At 37.6% G+C, this 21,696-nt stretch overlaps 1 protein-coding gene across 1 annotated transcript in view; it reads left to right on the top strand.

Moving 5' to 3' along the window:
• The first annotated feature begins 692 nt into the window (after positions 1-692).
• Positions 693-21,696, top strand: part of Tudor-SN (Staphylococcal nuclease domain-containing protein 1) — a 57,302-nt gene continuing 36,298 nt past the window's right edge. Inside the window, exons 1-7 of the mRNA XM_081727653.1 lie at positions 693-997; positions 5,537-5,655; positions 11,006-11,148; positions 11,528-11,691; positions 13,191-13,361; positions 15,678-15,839; positions 19,323-19,487. Coding sequence (XP_081583779.1) covers positions 953-997; positions 5,537-5,655; positions 11,006-11,148; positions 11,528-11,691; positions 13,191-13,361; positions 15,678-15,839; positions 19,323-19,487 — 969 coding nt within the window. The 5' untranslated portion in view covers positions 693-952. The remainder of the gene's footprint in view (positions 998-5,536; positions 5,656-11,005; positions 11,149-11,527; positions 11,692-13,190; positions 13,362-15,677; positions 15,840-19,322; positions 19,488-21,696) is intronic.

The raw sequence follows: 21,696 nt of genomic DNA, 5'->3' as shown, positions 1-21,696 counted from the left end.
AAAACCTGGCGCCTTTCTGCAGAGTAAAAAGTAACATAGTCTATTAGAAAATACAGGCTACAAGATGAAGGCAATCCTAACCGTTGGTCTAGTGGCTAACCTTTGTGTCTTTGGTGCACGTGGTAGAGGGTTCGATTCCCGGTAGGAGAGCGCAGTTTATTTTCACCCAATCATTCACTTTCACTAATCATCATTCTCCTTTAACCTAACGGGCATAAATGTGGTACGTTAAACTAAAGAAAAATAAACCCAAGTTAAGCAGATGACAACACGTTTACTGTATGTTGCCACATAGGATGTTTACAAATGTCACAATTTCCTAGCGGTAGAATATTTACTTTGTTGTAGATTGCGGAGTTCCAAGCCAGATTGGACATGGTATTAATGATTAACCAACATCTTATCCTTGGTTTCCTTACTTTCCGAATCTGTCAAATTTAAGTCACTTTTATTTTTCATTCTTTCCGAGCCGGTAGGCTGCGGAGTCTTAATTTTTTTTAACTTTGTGTATCAGAATTCAAAGAACGAAATGAATGTCCGTTCGATTTCTTTCTCATTTTCTGACCTCTTTAAATTCAGGGTCAACTAGTGGCAGCGAAGCTGAAGATGTGCCTCTGCCACGAGACACAGCGGATATTGCCCTCATTTAGTCGTCTGACTGCGGTTTCATATTTATAACACTAGAGGGAATTACAAGCGATAAGCTATAAGGTGTCTGCCACATCAGCAACACGTTGCGTATAACTTTTTGAACGAAGGTGTGCGTAGTGCAAACCACTCCTGTAGATTTAGCCTTTTTGGCCGATTGTACATATGTTTTTGGGCTATTGAAGTCATTGATTTTTTTTAATCTTTTGTAGAACTTCCGTTCTGCAAAAGGAACAGGAAGAAGCGTTTGAACCGAAAGTCACGTGACAAAGTCTTTTCGTGCACTTTACTGCATGGCCCCAGCATGAGCACGACACCGCAGACTCTTCACCGAGGAATTGTAAAACAAGTAAGGAGTTACTTTACTCACTATCAATGTTGTTGTGTGTCGCAATGTTCGAATATGTGGCTTTTCGAATTTTATTGCAATATTTGGTCTGGTAATATTGTTTTCACATGTCTTATGTCGGTCAGAATCATGATGCAGCTGTATACGAACGGCATGCGGAAACATATGGTTGAATAAAATCATATGTGTGTATTTACGTACTTTTCTGTAATTAGTGCTAATGTATTTAGAGTAGAATATTGCGAATTTTAGGATTCATATTTATGCTTATAAAATTTTTGTATAAAATTATTCAGTATCAAAATTATGATTAAAAAACTTGTCTTAATTTAGCACATTGTGATTTTAGTTACCTATAATGTTACGAGATAATTACGTAAAATGTTAGTTTGAAAGAAAGTATGTGACATATATTTTTCATGGTTATAGTTTGTGATTATAAAACACTGTTGTGGAAAGCTGAACTAATTACCGGTACATTAACAACCCCAAATTGAATGTTAAGAATATGCATTACAAGAATTAGGGCACATACTTTACAAATGCTTGATGAATATCTTTTTCCGTAAGTTTTAAAGGAAACTATATTGCACTAGTAGTTTTTCGCTATTTTGTAGTGTATGCTATTAAATTAGAGTAGTGTGCGTCAGCACTTCTCAGATTTTACACGTACATTCGATACAATTTTCTTTAGAGTATTTTAATTTTCTCCTTTCCCTGTCTTCCCACTTTTTTTTTTTTTTTTTTTTTTTATATAAATCATGAACAGTGTGAGAAAGGGATTAACTAATTCCGATAAAGGAACCATATGTGTACGAATTTCCACGTGCATATAGTCCAGTTAATGTAAAGAGCCTTCGGTTCGGTAAAGAATTCCATGTAACAGCTAGTGTTTATCAGGACCTACGTTAAAGGTGTAGCTGCGTACACGTCTTATTTAAACTGACAGAGGAGGCTAACTCCAAAATAAGATAACCAGTCAATAATATAAATATAAAACTGAATAGAAAGCTTTCTGGAATTGTGGTGGGGTGCGAACTCCGCAATAACTCAAAGCTGATAGGCCTACCTCATGTGTTGGTTCTATAGTATTGTTTTTAAATATTTGTGGTCCCTGATCCAATTTTAGCACTGTAATTGTTTACATTATCGTGCGTTTGTAATGATCGTGGTTATAAAGTTGGATAAATTACCGTAAGTGAATTGTTTCGATTTTACAACTTGTGTACGTATAGTTCATAAATTATTCAACATTTTGGCCAATATTTAGTTGAAGGGGCCATCCTTTTTTTTCGTAAAAATGTTATAATTTCGCTAATTTCTGTAATAGGTTGGGCTAACTGCTTGCATGATTGTATTCATATTCCCTTATGTGTGCTTCCAGTAAGTACATATACTCTCTACAACATTTCTCATTTCTACAACGTGTACTTCTATTCCATTTTTAAGAGGCACAAATCAAGTACACTTCCCTGACTTCAACGCATCTCCTGTAAATCTATTTTTTTTTTTTTTTTAATACCTACTTAGGCCCCTTACATCTAAACATAATAAACATAGCTCAAAATTTGAAGTAGGTTATGTGAATAGTGAAACTCTAATGTGTTCATTACATTTCTGAAAGAAAAGAAAATAATAATAATAACAAAAATGAACCGGTAATAGTTAAGAACAGCTACTTCTCATCTCCCGTGCACGAGGATACATCTTACTGTTGCACTACCTAAACACCCTAAGTACAAGGGCAAGAACTCAGTCTATTACCTACTTTTTAACATCCTAGATAGTCAATGAATAATTCCTGAAAGTATGGCGTTTCTCGTCCTTCCCTAAATGGGAAGTACGGCTTCTTAACTATAACCAATGAACCTAACATTTTGAAAGCCAGAATCAATTTGCAGTTCCCAGAATAAACAACTGATGCGCAGTGATATAACGCGCCTCGATGTATTCCTTCTTACTTCCATTTCAGGCATTACTCTCCAAAACTATAATTAAACTACTATTCAAAACTGATTTTTATGTTTGAATGTGAAAAATAAAAACATTCTAAATGTAGAAAAAACATGAAGTCTTAGTATCACCGAGTGCCTGAAACGATCTTAGCGCAGGTCTTTCTTACCGTGTGTGGGCGCGCGTTATCATCGTGGGTAAGCACACAATTGCGATGAACCATAGCAGTTATTTCTTCAGTAGTGCAGTCCATAGGGTTTCAAACTTCTGACAGTAGACATTTGCGTTAAGTGTGTGGTTATTACGTGGCAAGGATTCAAAATGATTAACCCACCAAATTCTCAACGTCACTTTACAAGGGTGTATACCCTGTTTTGGTTCGCGCCCCCTTCCTTCCTTTTAGCTGCCCACTGACGTTTCCGTGTAATGTTATGATAGAAGACCCACTTTTTTTTTTTTTTTTTTTTTTTTTTGTTATCATCCTCTGTCACAATTTTGTTCAGAAATGACTTACATCTGTAGCAGGTGAGCAGGGAACTGCAGATGTCCACTTGCTGCTGCTTGTGTTGAGACATTAACATATGAAATATCCATTTATCGAGTTTCGACACGTATTCAAAGTTCTGCGGATGACGAAAGAATGGTCGAATGGGTAACGTGGAGTTCGCTGAACATTTCAACAATTTGTAAATGGATTTGCCTTCACCATGCTCAGAGAGCATCGTTGTCTAGCTGCACAGGGCTACATTCTTATGGCTTGGTGTTCCCAAACCGGAATCTCTGAAAGTTCCACACATCCACAGCACCCTGACTTTATACGGCATTGATGTTTCTTGCCGCTGCGCTGGCTTAATATTCCTGGTGAAATTCATAGAACGTGACATTCCATATGTGGTCCTCCGACACTACCGTGGTCAAACACAAGCCACAATTCCAAAACTTGGGGTGCACTGTTCTCCTTGTACAGTCATGTCCAAAATGATTGTCGCATATCTATAACTGTCTTGTTGTGGAAATATAATTTGATAATGATTTTGCAGGGTACTTTTAATACTGTTACTAGGTATATAATCGGGAAATATATATTTGTGGTAAATTTCATAGGAAAAGAATTATAAACACGACAGTTAGAATGAGTAAAACAAAATGATGGTAAGTAGACACGAAAATATTTTTTTCGTTATATTGTTGTTATTTACTGCTCTTTTGACATAAAATTTACCACATAGCTACATGTCTTTGCCCATTATACACATACGAACATTATAAGAAATACCGGGCAAAATAGTTATATCAAATTATATTCCTACAACAACATATTTATAGACATGCGACAATCATTTTGGACATGACTGTACATACTGCTGCACAGTGAAGTGCCTTATATGACACGGCTGTAGCACGTGCCGTCTACTTCATATTTCTTCGTCAAATCACGTCATTGTAGCAGTCATCGAAAAAACTAAATTACTTATGAGATGAACTCATAGTACAGATCGAAGAAATAGAACTAATGTTGGCAGTGGGTTTTTCCGGTCACTTAATATATTAACAAAATACGTACTCACATGATGAGTAGAGCAACTCAAAATGTAACCTCGTGTCCAATTTATTTTATACAGTTTCTTATGGTAGGACCGAGGGATTGTGAAACATGGATACCGTATTTAGAGCGAATACTAATTCGTGTGTAAATCTTTGGACTGCTTGCGAGAAATCACATAATTTTCAACTCAAGGCATTTTAAAAGATTCATATATTCTATGCGGTTTCTGTCTAGAAGGAGGAGTTTCTTGACCCATGTTTTAGAGCTTTTTCATTCATTTATATAAAGAATCACCACCTAATTTGACGCGGTGTTAATTAACACCCTGTATAGACTTGGTAATATAAAGTTTAAAAGAGTTGTCGAATTCCTTCAGTGACGGCTCTTGAGGGAAATCACATCGCTAAATAATAAAACTTTATCGGTATAACGTAAGAGAAGAAAACTTAAATCTGTTCCATACCTTGTATACAAGAATTAATACGGGGTCGCGGTGGCTGTGGTAGAGCGTTTCATCTCTGGTGCATGGGGTCTTTGGTTCGATCCCAGCTCGCCTAGTGAACTTTGTGGTGAATAAACACCGTGCGCGTGGGTTTTTTCGGGGTTCTCCAGTTCCTCCCACTTTCTTCAGTCCACCATTTCATTCATTTCTCATCTCTGTTTTCTTTATCCTAGCCGACATAAGTGTTGGACGTAAAACTTAGATTTTATTTCAGTACGTTTTTTTTTTTTTTTTCCTTAGCTTGTAGCTAAATAATTGTAATATTCATCTCAAGAGCAACCACTGACTTTCTTTATCACTTCTGGAACAATTCAACAATCTATCGGGGAAAAGTATTGAATTTTGCAGCTTGTTTTACGAGTAAATATAGGATTTTGTTGTATATTACCATTTTAAACTGTTCATAAGTGTTGAGAAATTGATAGAGAAGTTGTTTTATTTATGAGTATTTTGGAAGTGCCTGGAGAGTAATGTTGAAACACAGTCTCAAGAAGGATATTTGTCAACAGGATTATAAAATGCTAAATCTTTGTTTCAGGTCCTCTCCGGGGACTCTGTTATCATCAGAGATCAACCGAAGGGCGGTCCACCACCAGAACGGACTATAAACTTGTCGAATGTTGTTGCTCCTAAACTAGCACGACGTGCTACAGCCAGGTATGATTCTCTTTTTTCTTTGAAGCAATCATTCTATGTACGGTTATGCTGCCTTATTTTTTCTTTTTTAAAAGCAACACAGTACTGTTTGTTTTGTTCACTGCAAAAGACAGTATCAATTTCAGTCACATAGCTACCTTATCAGTCAATACCCCATGAATTGAATTATTATATAAGGATATAAATTCGTGCATTTTCGGTGTAATTTCTAAATTTGCTCTTTTATTTACTGCATCTAACATAAACGTTCAAAGAGTTCTGCTCAGGCAGCAACAACACCTTTGCATCAAAGGTGACATCTGGAAACTTGTTTCGGGAACACACAGCGGGGTGCTACCACACCCAGTAGGTATTCAAAGAAGTAAAGCAATGATATGGAAGGAGTGGTGTTAAATATTTTCTCTCACAAGTCATTACATCCATTTATTACATTTATTGCAGAAAAGTATAAAACAATGAAAAAAATTCTGGGAGGCCCAGCACCACACTATGTGTTAAAGTGTGTGGTTTTGCCTAAGTGTTCCCAGGTTAATGCACTCTTTAACTCTGAGCAACCCAGACTTTCCTATTGTACTACTTGTGTAATACAACGGTGTAAATCCTTACACTAGGGGATCGTCTTTTCGCTTGAATTTTTCCTTTTTTTTTTTTTTTTTTTTTTTTTTTTTTTTTTTTTTTTTTTTAATGAAAGATGATTCAGTGCGAGTAATTTACATTATCATATTAACAAAATAGTGCATAACAGTTATGATATGTTAGATGGATTGTCTAACGAAGCCAAAGTGTTTGGTTGGCGAAACTGTTACATGATATTAGTTTTATAATAGAAGTCTGCTTGCTGTGCTCAACGATTAGCTTATTGTCTGGTTTATAATATTGACGAACTGGTATAATGAAGAAAATTACCTTTGTGTCTCTTGTCAAATTATTGTTAATCCATATGCATAATTTCTGTCCGCGCTGAGTTTTTTTGTCAATACAACAAATGGTTTGAGGGTACTGTTAAACTGAAATTTTCCTATTTCGAATCACCCTTCGTCCTTCATCAAACAGCGGGCCGCGGTGGCTCAGTGGTAGAGCGTTCACCCCTGGTGCTTGGGGTTCCTGGTTCGATCCCAGCTCGCCAAGTGAACTTTGTGATGGATAAACACCGTGTGCGTAGGTTTTCTCGCGGTTTTCCCGTTTCCTCCGACTTTCTTCATTCTACCATTTCATTCATTATTTCATCACCGTCTCCTTTAGCCTAACCGGCGGATAACCGTGGGACGTAAAACTTAAAGATTTCATTTCATTTTCATTTTTTCATAGAAGAGCGTTTGAACAATTTTCCTCACTCAGAAGCGAATTAGGGTTTACAACAAAAACGTTCAAAGAGTTCGACTCAGGCAACACCATCTCCTTTGCATTAAAGGTGACATCTGAAAACTTGTTTGGAACGCTGTTGAGTTAGTAGAACTGCTAGAAAGGGTGAGAGAGAGAGAAAGGGTGAGTAGCTAATCAACGCGTTGTCCACGTGAGCGTCTGAAAAAAAAAAAAGAAAATAGATATGAAGCTGGATTGAACATACTGTATCACCAGGTTCCATTTAAGATAATGTTTGTTTTACTTTTTCCTTTCCGTTCGAGGAGAAAAAGGGAAAGGTGAAATAGGAAGATTTCAGTATAACCGTATGCTTACGCGAAGGAGTGGGAGATTTATAAGTAATAGCCATTGTTTTCAGACAATAACAATAACTATGGTAAGAAAGTAGCCTAAGACTCATGGCAGGTGTTGACAAAGGACTCATCGCGGATCGAATGATGCACACGAGTTATCAATAATTTGGCACGAGTTGCAAAGGTAAAGTTATTGATGAGATAAAAGGGCATTCCCAGTGACTTCCTACTTCCTTGACCGGTGAGTAGTAGGGTCGATAGGTGTATGTAGAGAACCGGTAGGCTCTGTAGGTCACGAATACGTTGATCTCAATGTCGAATAGGAGTCGAAAAGCCGATCGACGGCCCCGACAATGTTGTAGTTACTTCTCAGGTTACATTCGCCACCGGAGAGGCTTTCGGTAGAGATCTGTGGGTCTATCCTCATCTCTTGACTCTGTTGTGTAATTGTATGTCGCACACAACCCATGAAACCACAGAGATCCAGCAGATTCCTCACAAGAAGAGACTAGAATCGGCCCAAAAGCACGATTTTTTTTCTTTTACTTGTGGGGGCGCGTATCTGGTGACCTACGGGTCGATCGAGCAATGTGAGTATGGGGAGAACATGCAGACACTCTAGTTTCCGAATATGCAAATCCCGTTGTTGTACTTGAAATTGTTCCAATGCCAGGGCCCAAAACAACCAGACATTGCTGATCGTTCTCGGCTATTTCGATCCATGAGTCGGCTGAGCTTGGTTTGTTTGTTTGTTTTTGTGTGTGTGTGTGTCAGTGAACAAAATAAACTACGCTTCTCCATAATACATTCCTAGCTACGTGCCTGCTGGATATCACAACTAAGCCCAAGAATGAGTTCCAACTGGAACGAAACCAAGCTCATCTGACGCATGGGTCGAAATAGTCGAGAGCGATCAGCAGCGTCTGGTCGTTTTGAGCCCTGGTAAATGTGACCTCGGGGTTTGCATACTCGGAAACTAGCTTGTGTTTCCGTTCTCTCCATACCCACAGTGCCCGCGGGACACGTTGGTCGCCGGCAATAAGCCCCCCACAAGTAAACAATCCGTGCTTTTAGGCCGGTTCTCGTCTCTTCTTGTGACGTTTCTGCTGGATCTCTGTGGTTTCGTAGGTAGTGTGTGGCATAGATTTACGCAGCAGTCAGGAGATGAGAATAGACCCAAAGATCTCCATCAGAAGCCTCTCCAGTGGCACACGTTGACCCGAGAAGTGACTTACAAAACTATCGGTACCGGCGCTCGGTTTTTCGACTCCTGTTCGAATACACCTCATTTTGCGACATCGACACCAACGTATTCGTGACTTAGAGTCTACAGTTTCTGTATGTACCCATATCGACCCTGGTTCTCACCTGTCAAGAAAGTAAAGAGTGGACAATGTATGGGTGGAGATGCCCTTTGCAGTTTGATAGGATTTTCTTCTCTTCCTAATTTCTGGATAATGGAACACCAAGGACTTTTCATTATCGGTATTCATATGTTAGAAAGAGAAGAAAATCTTGTTATCAAACACTTTCATTTCATATAATACGCTCTTATGTTTTTCTTATATAAAATTTTACATATTCTTCTTGTTTTATAGATCAAGCTGCTATTATTTCTACACCTTTAATGATCCTCTGATGTCTTTTACTTGCAAAAATCACGTAGAAATCGAAAATAAAATTTTCTATCTACATGTCAGTTTTGGATTTTTTCCCATTTATAGAAAGAAGGGCCTACAAGAATTAGTACGTTAGGCAAGTTTTCTTCAGAAATGTACAAGAATTGGTACATTAGGCAAGTTTTCAGTGGTAGTGTTCACCTCTGGTGTGCACGCAGTCCCCTGGTTCGATCCCAGCTCGCGCCAAGTGGACATTGTGCGTGGGTTATCTCAAAGTTCTTCCATTTCTTCCCACTATTCATTCTACCATTGCATTCATTTCTCATCATTAAGTCTCCTTTAGCCTAGGCGGAATAAACGTTGGACGTGAAACTGAAAGATAATTTGTAGCGTATGTGTGCTAATAAGACACCAGAGGGTCATTAAAGGTGTTGAAGTGATTGCAGCCTGTTATATACAAAATAAGAAGAATACGCTATCCTGCAAGACAGCAGAGAATTTCATGTATCATGTGTTTTATGTAACAGCTAGCAAAAGATGCGCTGAGGACGAAGTGAGATTTCTTTGGATATTTTAAGATGCGATACTTTTTATTTACAGTTAGTAAATATGGACAGTGTTAATAAACCAGTGTTAATCTTGAACCGTGTTAGTAATTTAATTTTAAATATATTAGGTTATTAATGGATTGTATATAGTACTGTTTGTGTGGTAGAAATGTTTTTATTTGAGTGAGTGAATTGACGCATGATCAAATATTAACTATAACTTACCTTGTAGTATGTCGTGATATTTATTTACTGGATCGTTTAGGGGAGACGGTGACTCACTGGTAGAGAACTTACCTCTGGTGCGTGGGGTCTTTGGTTCGATCCTTGGCTAAGTAAGTTTGTTATGGACAATATCGTGTTCCTGGGTTTTCTCAGGGTATTCCCGCTTCCTCTCACATTATCATTCCACAAGTTTTTAAATAATCATCGTTCACTTGGCTTGATCATCCGTCTCTCTTAGCCTAAAGGGCATAATCGTAGGACGTTAAACTAAAAGATTTCATTTCATTTCACTGGAACGCTTTAGTCAGTCTGTCCCTGTAGTGGTATTATTCAAAATATTAACTGCTAATTTTAATTCACGCCTGACGTCGACAATAACTTTAAAAACTGTACCATTACTGTTCATATGTAATAAATGGTTACTGCTTAATGAAAGAAAAAGTACAGAATACGTGGATCAGAGACATTGTCGCATATAATGCACCTCTTGAACTATTTGAAAGTTTAAACTAGTGTAATAAATACCTACTAGAAATTTCCTGTTATGAGTCCGATGATATGTCACAGAATTTCAGTAGAACTTCTCTTATCTCAATTTCCGGTAGGGACACTCGGTCAAAGTTTTAACAACTTTTTTCAGGTCAGCCATCTTGAGTGAGGTTTTTGCTGGGTTCTCCTCATTCACACCGTGCAATTACCGGGATGTTACCTACTATAATGGTCCCAGACTGTCCCCTTTCATTGGATAGTATGGTCGCCGAGGGACGTCACCCCACATATACATGACAGGCTAAATGGCGATAGCCAAGAATTCCTAATCCTGTTCTTATGTGAAAGAAGCAAAAAAAATTATGTACAGCGATTTCATTGTTCTTATTATTATTTTTTTTTTTTTTTAACACATTCGCTGCTGAGGCCCATCGGCGTCCAGTACTGAATTTGGCATATGCGCTGGACGCCGCTCGTCCCTGCAGCTGATTCACTTTCCCGCCACCGGTAGTGTGTACACGCAGGTATTGGCGAGAAAGTGAATCAGCTGCAGGGACAAGCGCCGAGCGGCGTCCGGCACACATGCCAAATTCAGTACTGGACGCCGATGGGCGTCCTCAGCAGCGAACGTGTTAAAAAACTTGCACACAACTGTATATTGTGGAAAAATAGAGAGCCGTGGAAAAATAGAGCCTGCCGAATAAATTCTGGTAAATTATATGTTACGACATATTACAAGCTGAGTTAGAGCAACTCTGTGTTTGTTAGTTGCTATAATATGAATTTTTTTGTTTTCGTTAATTTTTTCGTATAGCTTGGAAGAAACGAAAGATGAACCTTTTGCGTGGGAAGCCCGCGAATTTCTCCGAAAAAAGATCATTGGGGAAGAAGTTTTGTTCACAGCGGAAAGACCACCCAGTGCTACGCGAGATTACGGATGCATATATTTAGGGAAAGGTAAGAAGTTGCGGTGAATTTCTGTTGGTAATCTGTAGAATTAGTAGTCTGATAACGATTCATGTTTCGAATTAGGAAGCTTTTGTTGAATGAAGAGAGAATAAAAAGAAACCACGTTCATTTCATGTCTCAAGCACATGTTCAAATATAGCCACCTTGCTTGATAAGTGTTTACCTCATAATTTGTTCGATGCAAAAGTTGTTTAATGTAGCTCAACTGAAATTCAGAGAAGTGGTGAAACTACATATTATGTAGTATCTTAAGATATGGATGACGTGCGCATTCATTGTGTGCATATTTGAAAGTGAAATATCTTATTTAGTTTTAAGTATTAGAGAATAGTTACTAATACCGTTATCTTTGATGTGTCTGCTGTAGATGTGAACACTGCAGAGAATATAACTGAGACCTTGGTGTCAGAAGGTTTGGTTACAGTTCGTCGTGAAAGTATTCGACAAGGATCCGAGCACACGCGACTCATTGAATTAGAAGATGCTGCAAAGGCTGCTGGAAAAGGAAAGTGGGCGTCAACAGGAAGTCAGGTAGGTAGTTTTATGATTATTCTTTGACAGTTCTTATTAATTATTTTGTTTGCTACATTTCGAAAAGTGGTGAAATACTGGAATCTTGAGTAATATTTGAGTTACTACATTTTATGAAAGTAGTTACTGCAAAATGTATGACTCATGTTCGATCCTTGGTCCAGTCATACCTTTTCAGTTCTAAAAATTTAGAGTGAAATGATGCGACTTGTGCCTGGGCTGCGAAAGAAATCCTAGTGTTCGGCGCACTATGTGAATTTGCCGTTACAATCACGAATCTAGTTCAGAGCTCCTCGTGGTTAAACAGTTAGGGTATGCACCTTTGGCGTCGGAGACCCGGGTTCAATTTCCGATGGGAGTTCAAGTGGTTTGAATTCCACGTTAAGCTGTATGTCCATGTCTCATATAGCCTTGCTGCTGAAAGGGGCGCCAAACTAAAAATCAAATCAAATCAAACGAACCTAGTTGAGTCTCTGATCAGCCATACAGCTTCAATATTGAGTTCGGCGCTGTCACTCAGACATGGACCATACTACAATCATTGTTGGGCTTGGCACAATCCAGTGTGTACGAGAGCAGCTGGAAAAGTTTCTGTAAAGTACTACTAACAATGGGGCTCATGTTCCGCTATTACAAAATTCGGTAGGATAGCCCAATGACGATTTTATGTTTAATTTATTTTTGATTATTTAAGCCTATTAGTTCATTTTTATATATTTATTTATTTTTAAAGCAGTTTGAAGAAGATTTGTGTGAGAAATGGAAATATCTCGTGAACACTTTCGGGCAATGATTTCTTCTGATCTCAGATGTAGTTTGATACTGAAACAATGAATCAAGCGACGTATTTTGATTTTGGGGGATGAAACGCCATCCAATAGGACCGTGTACACTTGATTTTCCAAATTCCAACGTGATCGCACATTTGTCAGCGATTAACTTCGTGAAGATGGTTCATTTACTTCTTTTATTGCTACTAATGATGCTGTGCGTGAAATGCTTGAAAGATCATGTTATATACCGTAATAGTCAGGCATCCTTAAACATTGACATGAAAGCAATACATATAAGTTTGCATGGTCACCTTATCAACACAATTGTGAAGCCAAGTATTTACTTGATAACTAATCTGTACCATTATTTTCATGTAATTCTTTTTTGTTTGTTTTCTTATTAAATGTAACTCTTTTTATATGCGGTTCCCGAAGCCAGAGTTATTGTGCACAGCAAAGCACTGTACAGTTCTTCGTACCTCTAGGGCTTCTCGGTGCGTTGTGGTTCGTATCCCACATTAAGCTGTAGGTCCACGTCTCCTGTAGCCTTGGTGCTGAAAGAACATTAAACTTTTAATTCAACCAAGCAACCAGTCTTTGGTGAGTGTCAGTGATGAAAGAATGGAAGCGAGTAAAATAAACTATTTTATTTGTCTTTACTATCGTACCATGTGTATAAAAATTCTACTAGGAAGAATATATTATTTATTTTCTGCTTTCTTTCAGGAACATGTTCGAGAAATCAAATGGAACATTGAAAATCCCCGAAATTTCGTGGATAAATTTGAAGGAAAACCAGTGAAAGCAGTGATAGAACATGTTCGTGATGGGTCGACTGTTCGTGCCTTTTTGCTCCCTGATTTCTACCACATAACACTTATGATTTCTGGAATCAGGGTAAGTAGACTAAATATTTTCAGGGTTCGTAGTGAATAAATATATGATAACGTAATGTTTAACGAATATTAAGGCAGAGAATACACAATTACTTTTCAATTAAATTGTCAGTAATTTTAGAGTTATAAGGACAGAGTTTAATGCCTTGCGTTAAATCGTAGGTTTTATTCATTCTCGATTCACGTGTTCGTCTACCTGTAACCACATAGCGGATCCAATAAACAGTGCAGTACTGGAATCCATATAGGACTTCCAGACGTCGGTGTTCCCTTTAATCTCTATAACTTTGCTGAAATACTAAGTGCAATATTTAGCGAAGATCTCCAGAGAATTATTTCATTCTTGTACAAATCAAACCCAATTACAATATTTGTTCCACTGTATATATTTTTGGCGAAGGCTGAGCAAAGTTAAACTCTTCAGATTCCTTTCAAAGCTTATCTACACTTGGGTGTTCACTGAATTGCGACCACCCCTCCACACAAAGTGTGGCCAGCAGCCGAGCTGATTACATGACCACCTCAACTGGTAATATTGAAGAGAAAGAATATATTCGAGGTTCCATGTTGGCAGACAGCACACTGTTATAATGGGAGGTAGGCAGGATCTATCCGCATTTTAATAGGGCATGATTGTGGGTATCCGAGCAATAAGTGCATCAATAACGCAGACAGCAATACGTGTCGGATGCGTCTTTTCCTGGGTAGTGAAGGTGTACAAGGAGTGGGAAGAAAATAGGGTAACGATCTCTTAAGAGACGGAAGTACAGGGGCATACGGAAATTCAAAACATGGGGCGAGCGTCGCGTCAAACAGCTCGTGACAGCCAAATGAACCATCAGTGTCCTGGAATTACATGACCAATACAACACCCATATTCCACGCAACTATAAAACATACACTGATACTCATGCAGTTCCACAGCAGACGACCCACTACTTACGACTTGTTACTGTAGACTTCGTCGCGCTCGGGCACAAGGACACTCTAATTGGACCATGAATGATTGGAAAAGGACGTGTTTGTCCGATAAATCACTGTTTGTGCTACTCCTCTCGGACGGGCGTGGCACCAATAGAACGAAGCTATACCTCGTGCATGATGCGTTCTGTACAGGCAGGTGAGGGCTGCTGTATGTTTTTGGGGATGCTTGTGTTGGCATGGACTGGGACCGTTGGTGTGTATGGATCACAGCGAGACATCTGTTGTGTACCTGAAAGTATTTGAGATTCACGTATACCCTACAATGCAACACTTATACCCACACGAAGACTGAATTTTCCAGGACGACAATGCACGGTACCACCAAGCCAGGACGACTCTACTTGCTTGGCTTAAGGAATATTCCACGGAGCTGCAGCGCATGAATTGGTCCCCTAAGTCACCGGATCTTAATCCTATAGAACATTTATGGGATTATGTGTAGAAATCTTACATTTTCAGGTTATTACGCGAACCACCTTTCGTCACGTAGTGCTTTGCGTTTTTACCATGCCCTAATTTTTTTCTCCATGCAATATCAGTCATGATTTTTTTGCAATAGTTTATTCACATACAGAATTACTTAGTGGCCTGAACAGCAATTTTTAGCATTTTGCCCTCCTGAGATATTACGTCCCAAAAATGGAATCAAAATCACAAACTTCAACTTTCGGACCCCCATAAATATATGGTGTCAGTAGTATTATAGCTGGGGATATTTCTACAGATTCTTTACATGCAATAGTATTCAGCAAAAACTTATGAACCCCCCACTTTATGCCATTCCAAAATACAGGCCCTTTAAAAGTGTAATTTTGTGTACTTATCCTAGTGATTTTTGTATTGGTTAGCAACCCTGCATATTTATTTAGAAGCAAAATTTTATATTCTCCGTGTACTTCAGTCTTTCCTCTAAACATTCGTTTTTGTTTGGAGTTCGTCTGACACGTACGTCCTGAGCAACTGTAGTTTTTGTAAACACTTGCAAATGCAAAAAAATGGCATCCACTGGCAACAAAGATGGCCGCCATTCAGGAACACTTGTACATACGACAACGTGGATAGTGTTATTGACCTTCTCATACACAAGGCTCGTCACACTCAAAAGTTTATAATTTTCGGAGATGGTCGAGCAACCACCTCTGGACCACTTCGTATGGATTGACTCATATTAGGATCACTCTAACAATGAACAGCGTTTAGGTTATTCTCCGTATAGTTACTGAACAAGTCACAAAATGGATGAACATTGAGAATTAAAGTTAATAATGATAGCATAATTCTAGGTTCAGAAGCTGTATACATGTTGCTGAATACTATGTTCTTTGTTTTGCAGTGTCCTGGTTTCAAGTTGAATGCGGAAGGGAAACCAGATAAAGGAGAACCGTTCGCTGATGAAGCCAAATTTTTCGTGGAAACGCGGCTGTTGCAGAGGGATGTAGAAATTATACTGGAATCCGTAAACAATAACAACTTTGTTGGAAGCATAATACATCCTGTAAGTCATGGACTGCATCAAATATAAAATGTTCCATTGTAAAGTGGATAACATAAGAAATATTACTATATAGTGTGTAGCAAATTAACGATTTATGATAATGTGTTGTTCCACAGCACGCGTTATTCCTAACATAAGGAATCGTGTAACTGGCGATTCCTAATTCTTAGTTTTCCCGTCGACGTATTACGTGTTCTGCTGTCAAGGCTTACCTTTTGCCTACTTTAGACCCAGCTTTCAGTCAGAGTATACATACATATGTATGTAAAGAAAAAAAGATTAAGAATAAGGCATGATTTAATTTTTTTTAGGTGTCATGCCAATAAAAGGTAAGCCTCGCCTCACCCTGAGGCCAATCACAAAAAGAGGAGAGAAATCATCCGAATTTTTTTTTTTTTTAAAAACGTAGTAGTAGAGAGAATTACGACTAAAAAGGCAGTAGCATCTGCCATTTAATAAGACCATATGAAATGGCAAAGGCAGGGGAAGTGGAGAAAAAAAGAAATCAGCATATCTGAGAGTTCTGTTAGGAGCATATCAGAATTACGTGTATGTCATGTAGGGAATCCTTTTGCGCACACATTGCTGAAACGTGCATATTTGGATGGCATGTGTGTGACTTTCTTTATACTGGTATGGATTGCCATTGTCGAAATAACGCGTGCTGCAATGTAGTTCTTTCTCGTATTTGGACGACCCTAGCTCTGAAACTATGCTTTTTTTCCCTATAGGTCCATATTAACTTTTTTTATTTTGATATGATGAATCACCTCTTACAGTTTGTCGGTATAGTTCATTAACACTGTTAGTTTTTATTACTATTATTAAAAGCTAGCTAAACCTGCGCTCTCTACACAGCACATCATTCAAATATGAGCATGAATCTCCTTGTCATTCCTCACAACATCTGTACATGTCCCTTTACAGACACAAATGAAAGAAGTCTTGATTTAAAAAAAAATAAATAAGTAAAAATAAAAAATAAAAAAAATAAGGCAAGGGGCATCATAAGGGGCAATTTTTCGATTATTTTTTCTCAATATCTCGCACAGTTTGCAAGATTTGAGCCTACTTCCGGTTAGAGTTTCCAATTCATGTATGACAGTTTTCTTTCTTCTTGCATGCAGTATTTAATAAGCAAATACATTACATATAGAATTAATTATAATGTCAGTTATATTTGGTGTTCATTGGTGCAAAACACTCGAAAAATAAAGATTAATCTTAGACTGGAGAAATGGTTATCCTTCCTTTTTCATTATTTGGCCATGAAACAAACCTGAGACATATACAACCCCTATATACAATAGTGTGGTGTTGGAATATATAATGCGTGGAATGTATAATGCCATATTTAAAAAAAAAAAAAAAAAACATGGCCATTGTTTCTTTATTACATTTTTACGGATACACTGGAAGTGTTGAAATAAATAAAAAAAACCTAAAGCATTATATCCTACGCAGTATACATTCCAACACCACATAGTTGTATATTGGGGTTGTATATGTCTCAGGAGTTTGTTTCATGGCCAAATAAATAATAATGAAAAAGGAAGGATAACCATTTCTCCAGTCTAAGATGAATCTTTATTTTTGGAGTGTTTTGCCTGATGAAAACCATATATAACTGACATTATAATTAATTGTGTATGTAATGTATTTGCTTATTATATACTGCATGCTAGAAAGAATACACTTATATATGAATTAGAAACTTCAACCGGACGTAGGCTCAAATCTTGCAAACGGTCCGAGATATTGAAACAATAATCGAAAAAAATCTCCCTTTTATAGTATCCTTTGCCGATTTTTATCATGACGTCTAACTTTTGTCTGACAAGAGATATGTACAGACGTTGCGAGGAATGGCAAGGAAGTTCATGCTCATGTGCGAATGATGCGCTGTGTAGAGAGCGCTGGTTCAGCTAGTAATTTTTTTTTTTTTTTTTTTTTAAATATTTGTCTTTGTTAAACGGAAATCACAAATAACCGTAAATGAAAGGTTTGAAATCAAAAATTAAAGGTTGGAGCTCATGCGTTTTTATTGCTATTGTGGCATTTTAATAGATAGATTCTAGTGTATAGGTAGCATTGGTGGTTTGAGACAAGAAAAGTGAGTTATAAAATACAAAGAAACATAAAACCTTCTCGTCGCTTAAATTATGTTGATATCAGGGTGTTAATGAACTAGACCGACAAACTAAGAAATGTACCATAATTTATATTGCTACATCCTTGTAACTTTTAAATTGATGGACAAAAATGCTGAAATTTTGTACTATGCAAGTATCGGCAGGGGGACATTGTTTGATATACTTTGATATCACATGGTTAACAGTGTTGCCAATCTAACAGTTTTATTTTTTCAAATGACACTACTTTAGGTTATTAGACATTTCAAAGCTACATGTAAAATGACAACCTATGATTCCATACTTGTGTAGTGTAGCAAAGTAAGGACGCTATAATATCTCAAACATCGAAAAACAACTAAATTTTATAGAGTTCTACTACATGAATAACGCAAGTGAGACGGACAGAATAATACGCATCCCAAGTACCTCAATGTCGAATACTACGATTATCATATGAAGTATTTTACTTGTAGCTTTGTTTTTGTCAGAAGGCCATAAAACATGTTTTTTGGAAACTACTTCAACTGTTATTACTTCTTGAAGATGAGTGTTAGGTATTCAAAGTTTTTTTAAAGCACATAGAGTTCTTAATGCGCTTCCAGATAGAAACAAACCCAGGTTTGTGAACTCCACTCTGTTTCCGCCACGAAGCACTTCGTGTCTATTTTAAGAGAGTCCAAGTTCGTAAACATATGTCCGAAGGCTGTGTACTAATAATTCTACTGATTCCTAATTTCTAACCAAAAATTTCAACTCTTTGTTAATCATTAAGAGTAAGTTGAATATCTGTATTGAGCGCCTGCTGCTTATACAACTGTTTCTCACGGAAGTGTGGATGGTTGCAGGTAACTAGGCGTTCTGCTTTGTCTTTGTATCAACAAGTTTCAGGAGTTATAACTTTGTAATGAGAAAGAGATATGCCTTCCACAATACAGTTAAAAATCGTGAATGAAGACTTTTTTTTTTTTTTTTTTTTTTTTTTTGCGTGGGAGGGAGGTAATTTAGTGTTACTGCCTTAACAGAAGTGTAAAATAATGCACTAGGAAGGTTTTTGCATAAAATGAAGACTAGAAGTACTGAGCTCAAAAAAATTAATTTCTTCGGTTTAGTACATTTATTCTAACGGATTAATACGTTCATTAATCAGGAGTAATATTAAATTATCCGATCCCATCCACACAAAAATGCGTTTTAGTGCATTGTAGAAGTTTTTTTTTTCTTTTTTTAATACTTGTATTACTTCCAAATTAATGTAAATCGATGAAGATGCATAATTTGTCTGTGTATATCTGTATGAGATATTTCATTAGTACTTGTGTTTTTGAAATCCATCTTTTTACTATTGCAGAAGGGAAATATTGCTGAAGCTCTGTTGAAGGAAGGCTTTGCTAAGTGTGTCGATTGGTCCATGACATTCGTGACTGGAGGACCCGAGAAGTTACGGGCGGCTGAGAAGTTAGCCAAGGAGAAGAAACTTCGTATCTGGAAAGACTGGGCTCCATCTGGACCTCAAGTAAGTTTCTTTTACAAAATATTTTTGAGTTGGTGGTTCTGTGAAAGAGTTCGATAAAAGAATATCTTTTAGTTTGCTGTTTGATATCTTTAAGTAAGTATGAGGGTGCTAGCTGATATAAATAATAGCCAAATAAAATGTTTGAGATCATATTCGGTTTCTGAAAATGGCTTGAGAATCACTTAGAGTTGGTTCTACTGGAATTTAGCATCCCTTTCAGAACCAAGGTGAACGTACAGCGTAACGGGGATCAGAGCTGCAGGAGCTGCAGTGGGGAATCGAACCCATGGAATTGAGGTCAATATTCAGTGTTTTTCAAAACAACAACGGCAACGTTTGGGAGGTGATTCCTGACACAAAGATAAGACACAAATTATAGACCAACCTGGGTGCACAAATACTTCCTTTAGGAGTTTTAAACTGCCGAGAATATGAAAAAATGAACTTTAAAAGTCCATAGCTCCAATATTATGGAACCTATCGTAGTCGGGACAAGACTTCACTTAGGAACTAGTATGTGCACTATCCAAAAATACATCTTTTTGAATCCTGAGGTAATCTTACAGTAATTTTTATAGAGGGAGTTTGGCTATGGTCATATAATTTGAAGTACTCACAAACTACCTGTATAAAAATTGTTGCGGAAGTATCTCAGGGTTCTAAAATATGGATATTTGGATAGGACACATACTAGTTCCTAAGTGAAGTCCCGAGACTAAGATTTCTTCTTACATTTCATAATATTGAAGGATCCATTCTCGCCGAATGTCACATCTGTACAAAATGGCCATTCATATCTATAAATGTTAATTGTGATAACTTGTGCGCAAGGCTTTTCACAAATTTTGCTTGAACTGTTCACTTCTTTGTGAAATTAGTACCTTGTAAGGATAATTGATATGAAGATTGTAGTAACGACCACTCATATTTTTAAAGTGAGATTAGATTTTTTTAATGTGAAGATTTTCTGTCAAATTGTGATTTTATACTTAACAAAATGCTAATAATTGAACTTTTCTGTTCATTATTTTTATAATAATACATAAAAGTGAATGATTTTTGCAAAGTTGAATATTTTTGTGCACAAATAACTGTAATTGAACATTTGTAGGCAAGAGTGATATTTTGGGTAGACGTGGTGATTCAATGACAATGGATCTTCCGTATTATAAACTACAAGAAGAAACCTCAACTCCAAGAGAGGAAGGCTACAGACGGATAGCTAAAACCTTTGAGCTAAAATTGTAACTTCAAATAGGGATACGGATTGAAGTCAACATATATAAATGTTCATAATCTCCAGTAGTTGTAGCACTGACATACGCCGTCACGCTCACAAATAAACTCAGAAGTTGTATGATATACGAGGGTGGTTCAGCAAGCTCCGCCCCTGGCATAGACGCAACCCCGTAGGAATACCAAACCACAGTTATTTTTCAACATAGTCCCTGCAACATGAACACTCTTTTCCAGTCAGCTTTCCAGTGCTTCAGTTCCAGCGGAGAAAATAAATTTTTTATTAGTCTTGCAACCATTCATTCACAACATCTATAACCTCTGAATCACTAGCAAAATATTTTCCACGAAGGTGTTTCTTCATGTTTGGAACATGTGGAAGTCACTGGCGGCCAGATCTGGAGAATAAGGGGCATGAGGGGTAATTTCGAACTCAGCTGCATGAATTGCAGCCAGTGCAACTTGAGTTGATTTTGAGTTTAACCAGGATGTCTATCGGTCACAAAAGTCCCGAAATCAGAAAACTGTCATGAAAGCCAAGAAATTTAGCTTTTGGGTCACGATTTTTTTTATCTGTACAAATATAAGTACAGAATGAAAAAAATTGTTCTATAAATCATGAAAATTCACCACCAAAAATGTCTGTGGTCAGCTTTACACGCTACCAATTAGCAAGCAAAGCACGCGTCTATCGGATGCATGAGCATTCGGACTAATTCGCTCTTGAGAATGTTACGAAAGTTTACGGTTTGGTAAAGAAAAGGTCACGAAAAAGTCACGTAATTTAATCTTGGAATTTTAGTAGACAGCCTGGTTTAACGGTCCTTTCAGCAGCGAGGCTATATGAGACGGACATACTGATTAACGTGAAATCCAAAGCACATGAGCTCCCGTCGGGAACACTCCTACTTTTAAGGTGTGGATGGGAGCATTGTCGCAATGGAACAACACACCACAAGCCAACATTCCGTGG

The sequence above is a fragment of the Thermobia domestica genome, chromosome 10 (assembly GCF_964235325.1).
Source record: "Thermobia domestica chromosome 10, izTheDome1.hap1.1, whole genome shotgun sequence".
Classification (NCBI taxonomy): Eukaryota; Metazoa; Arthropoda; class Insecta; order Zygentoma; family Lepismatidae; genus Thermobia; species Thermobia domestica.
This window is presented reverse-complemented; position numbering and strand designations above follow the sequence as displayed.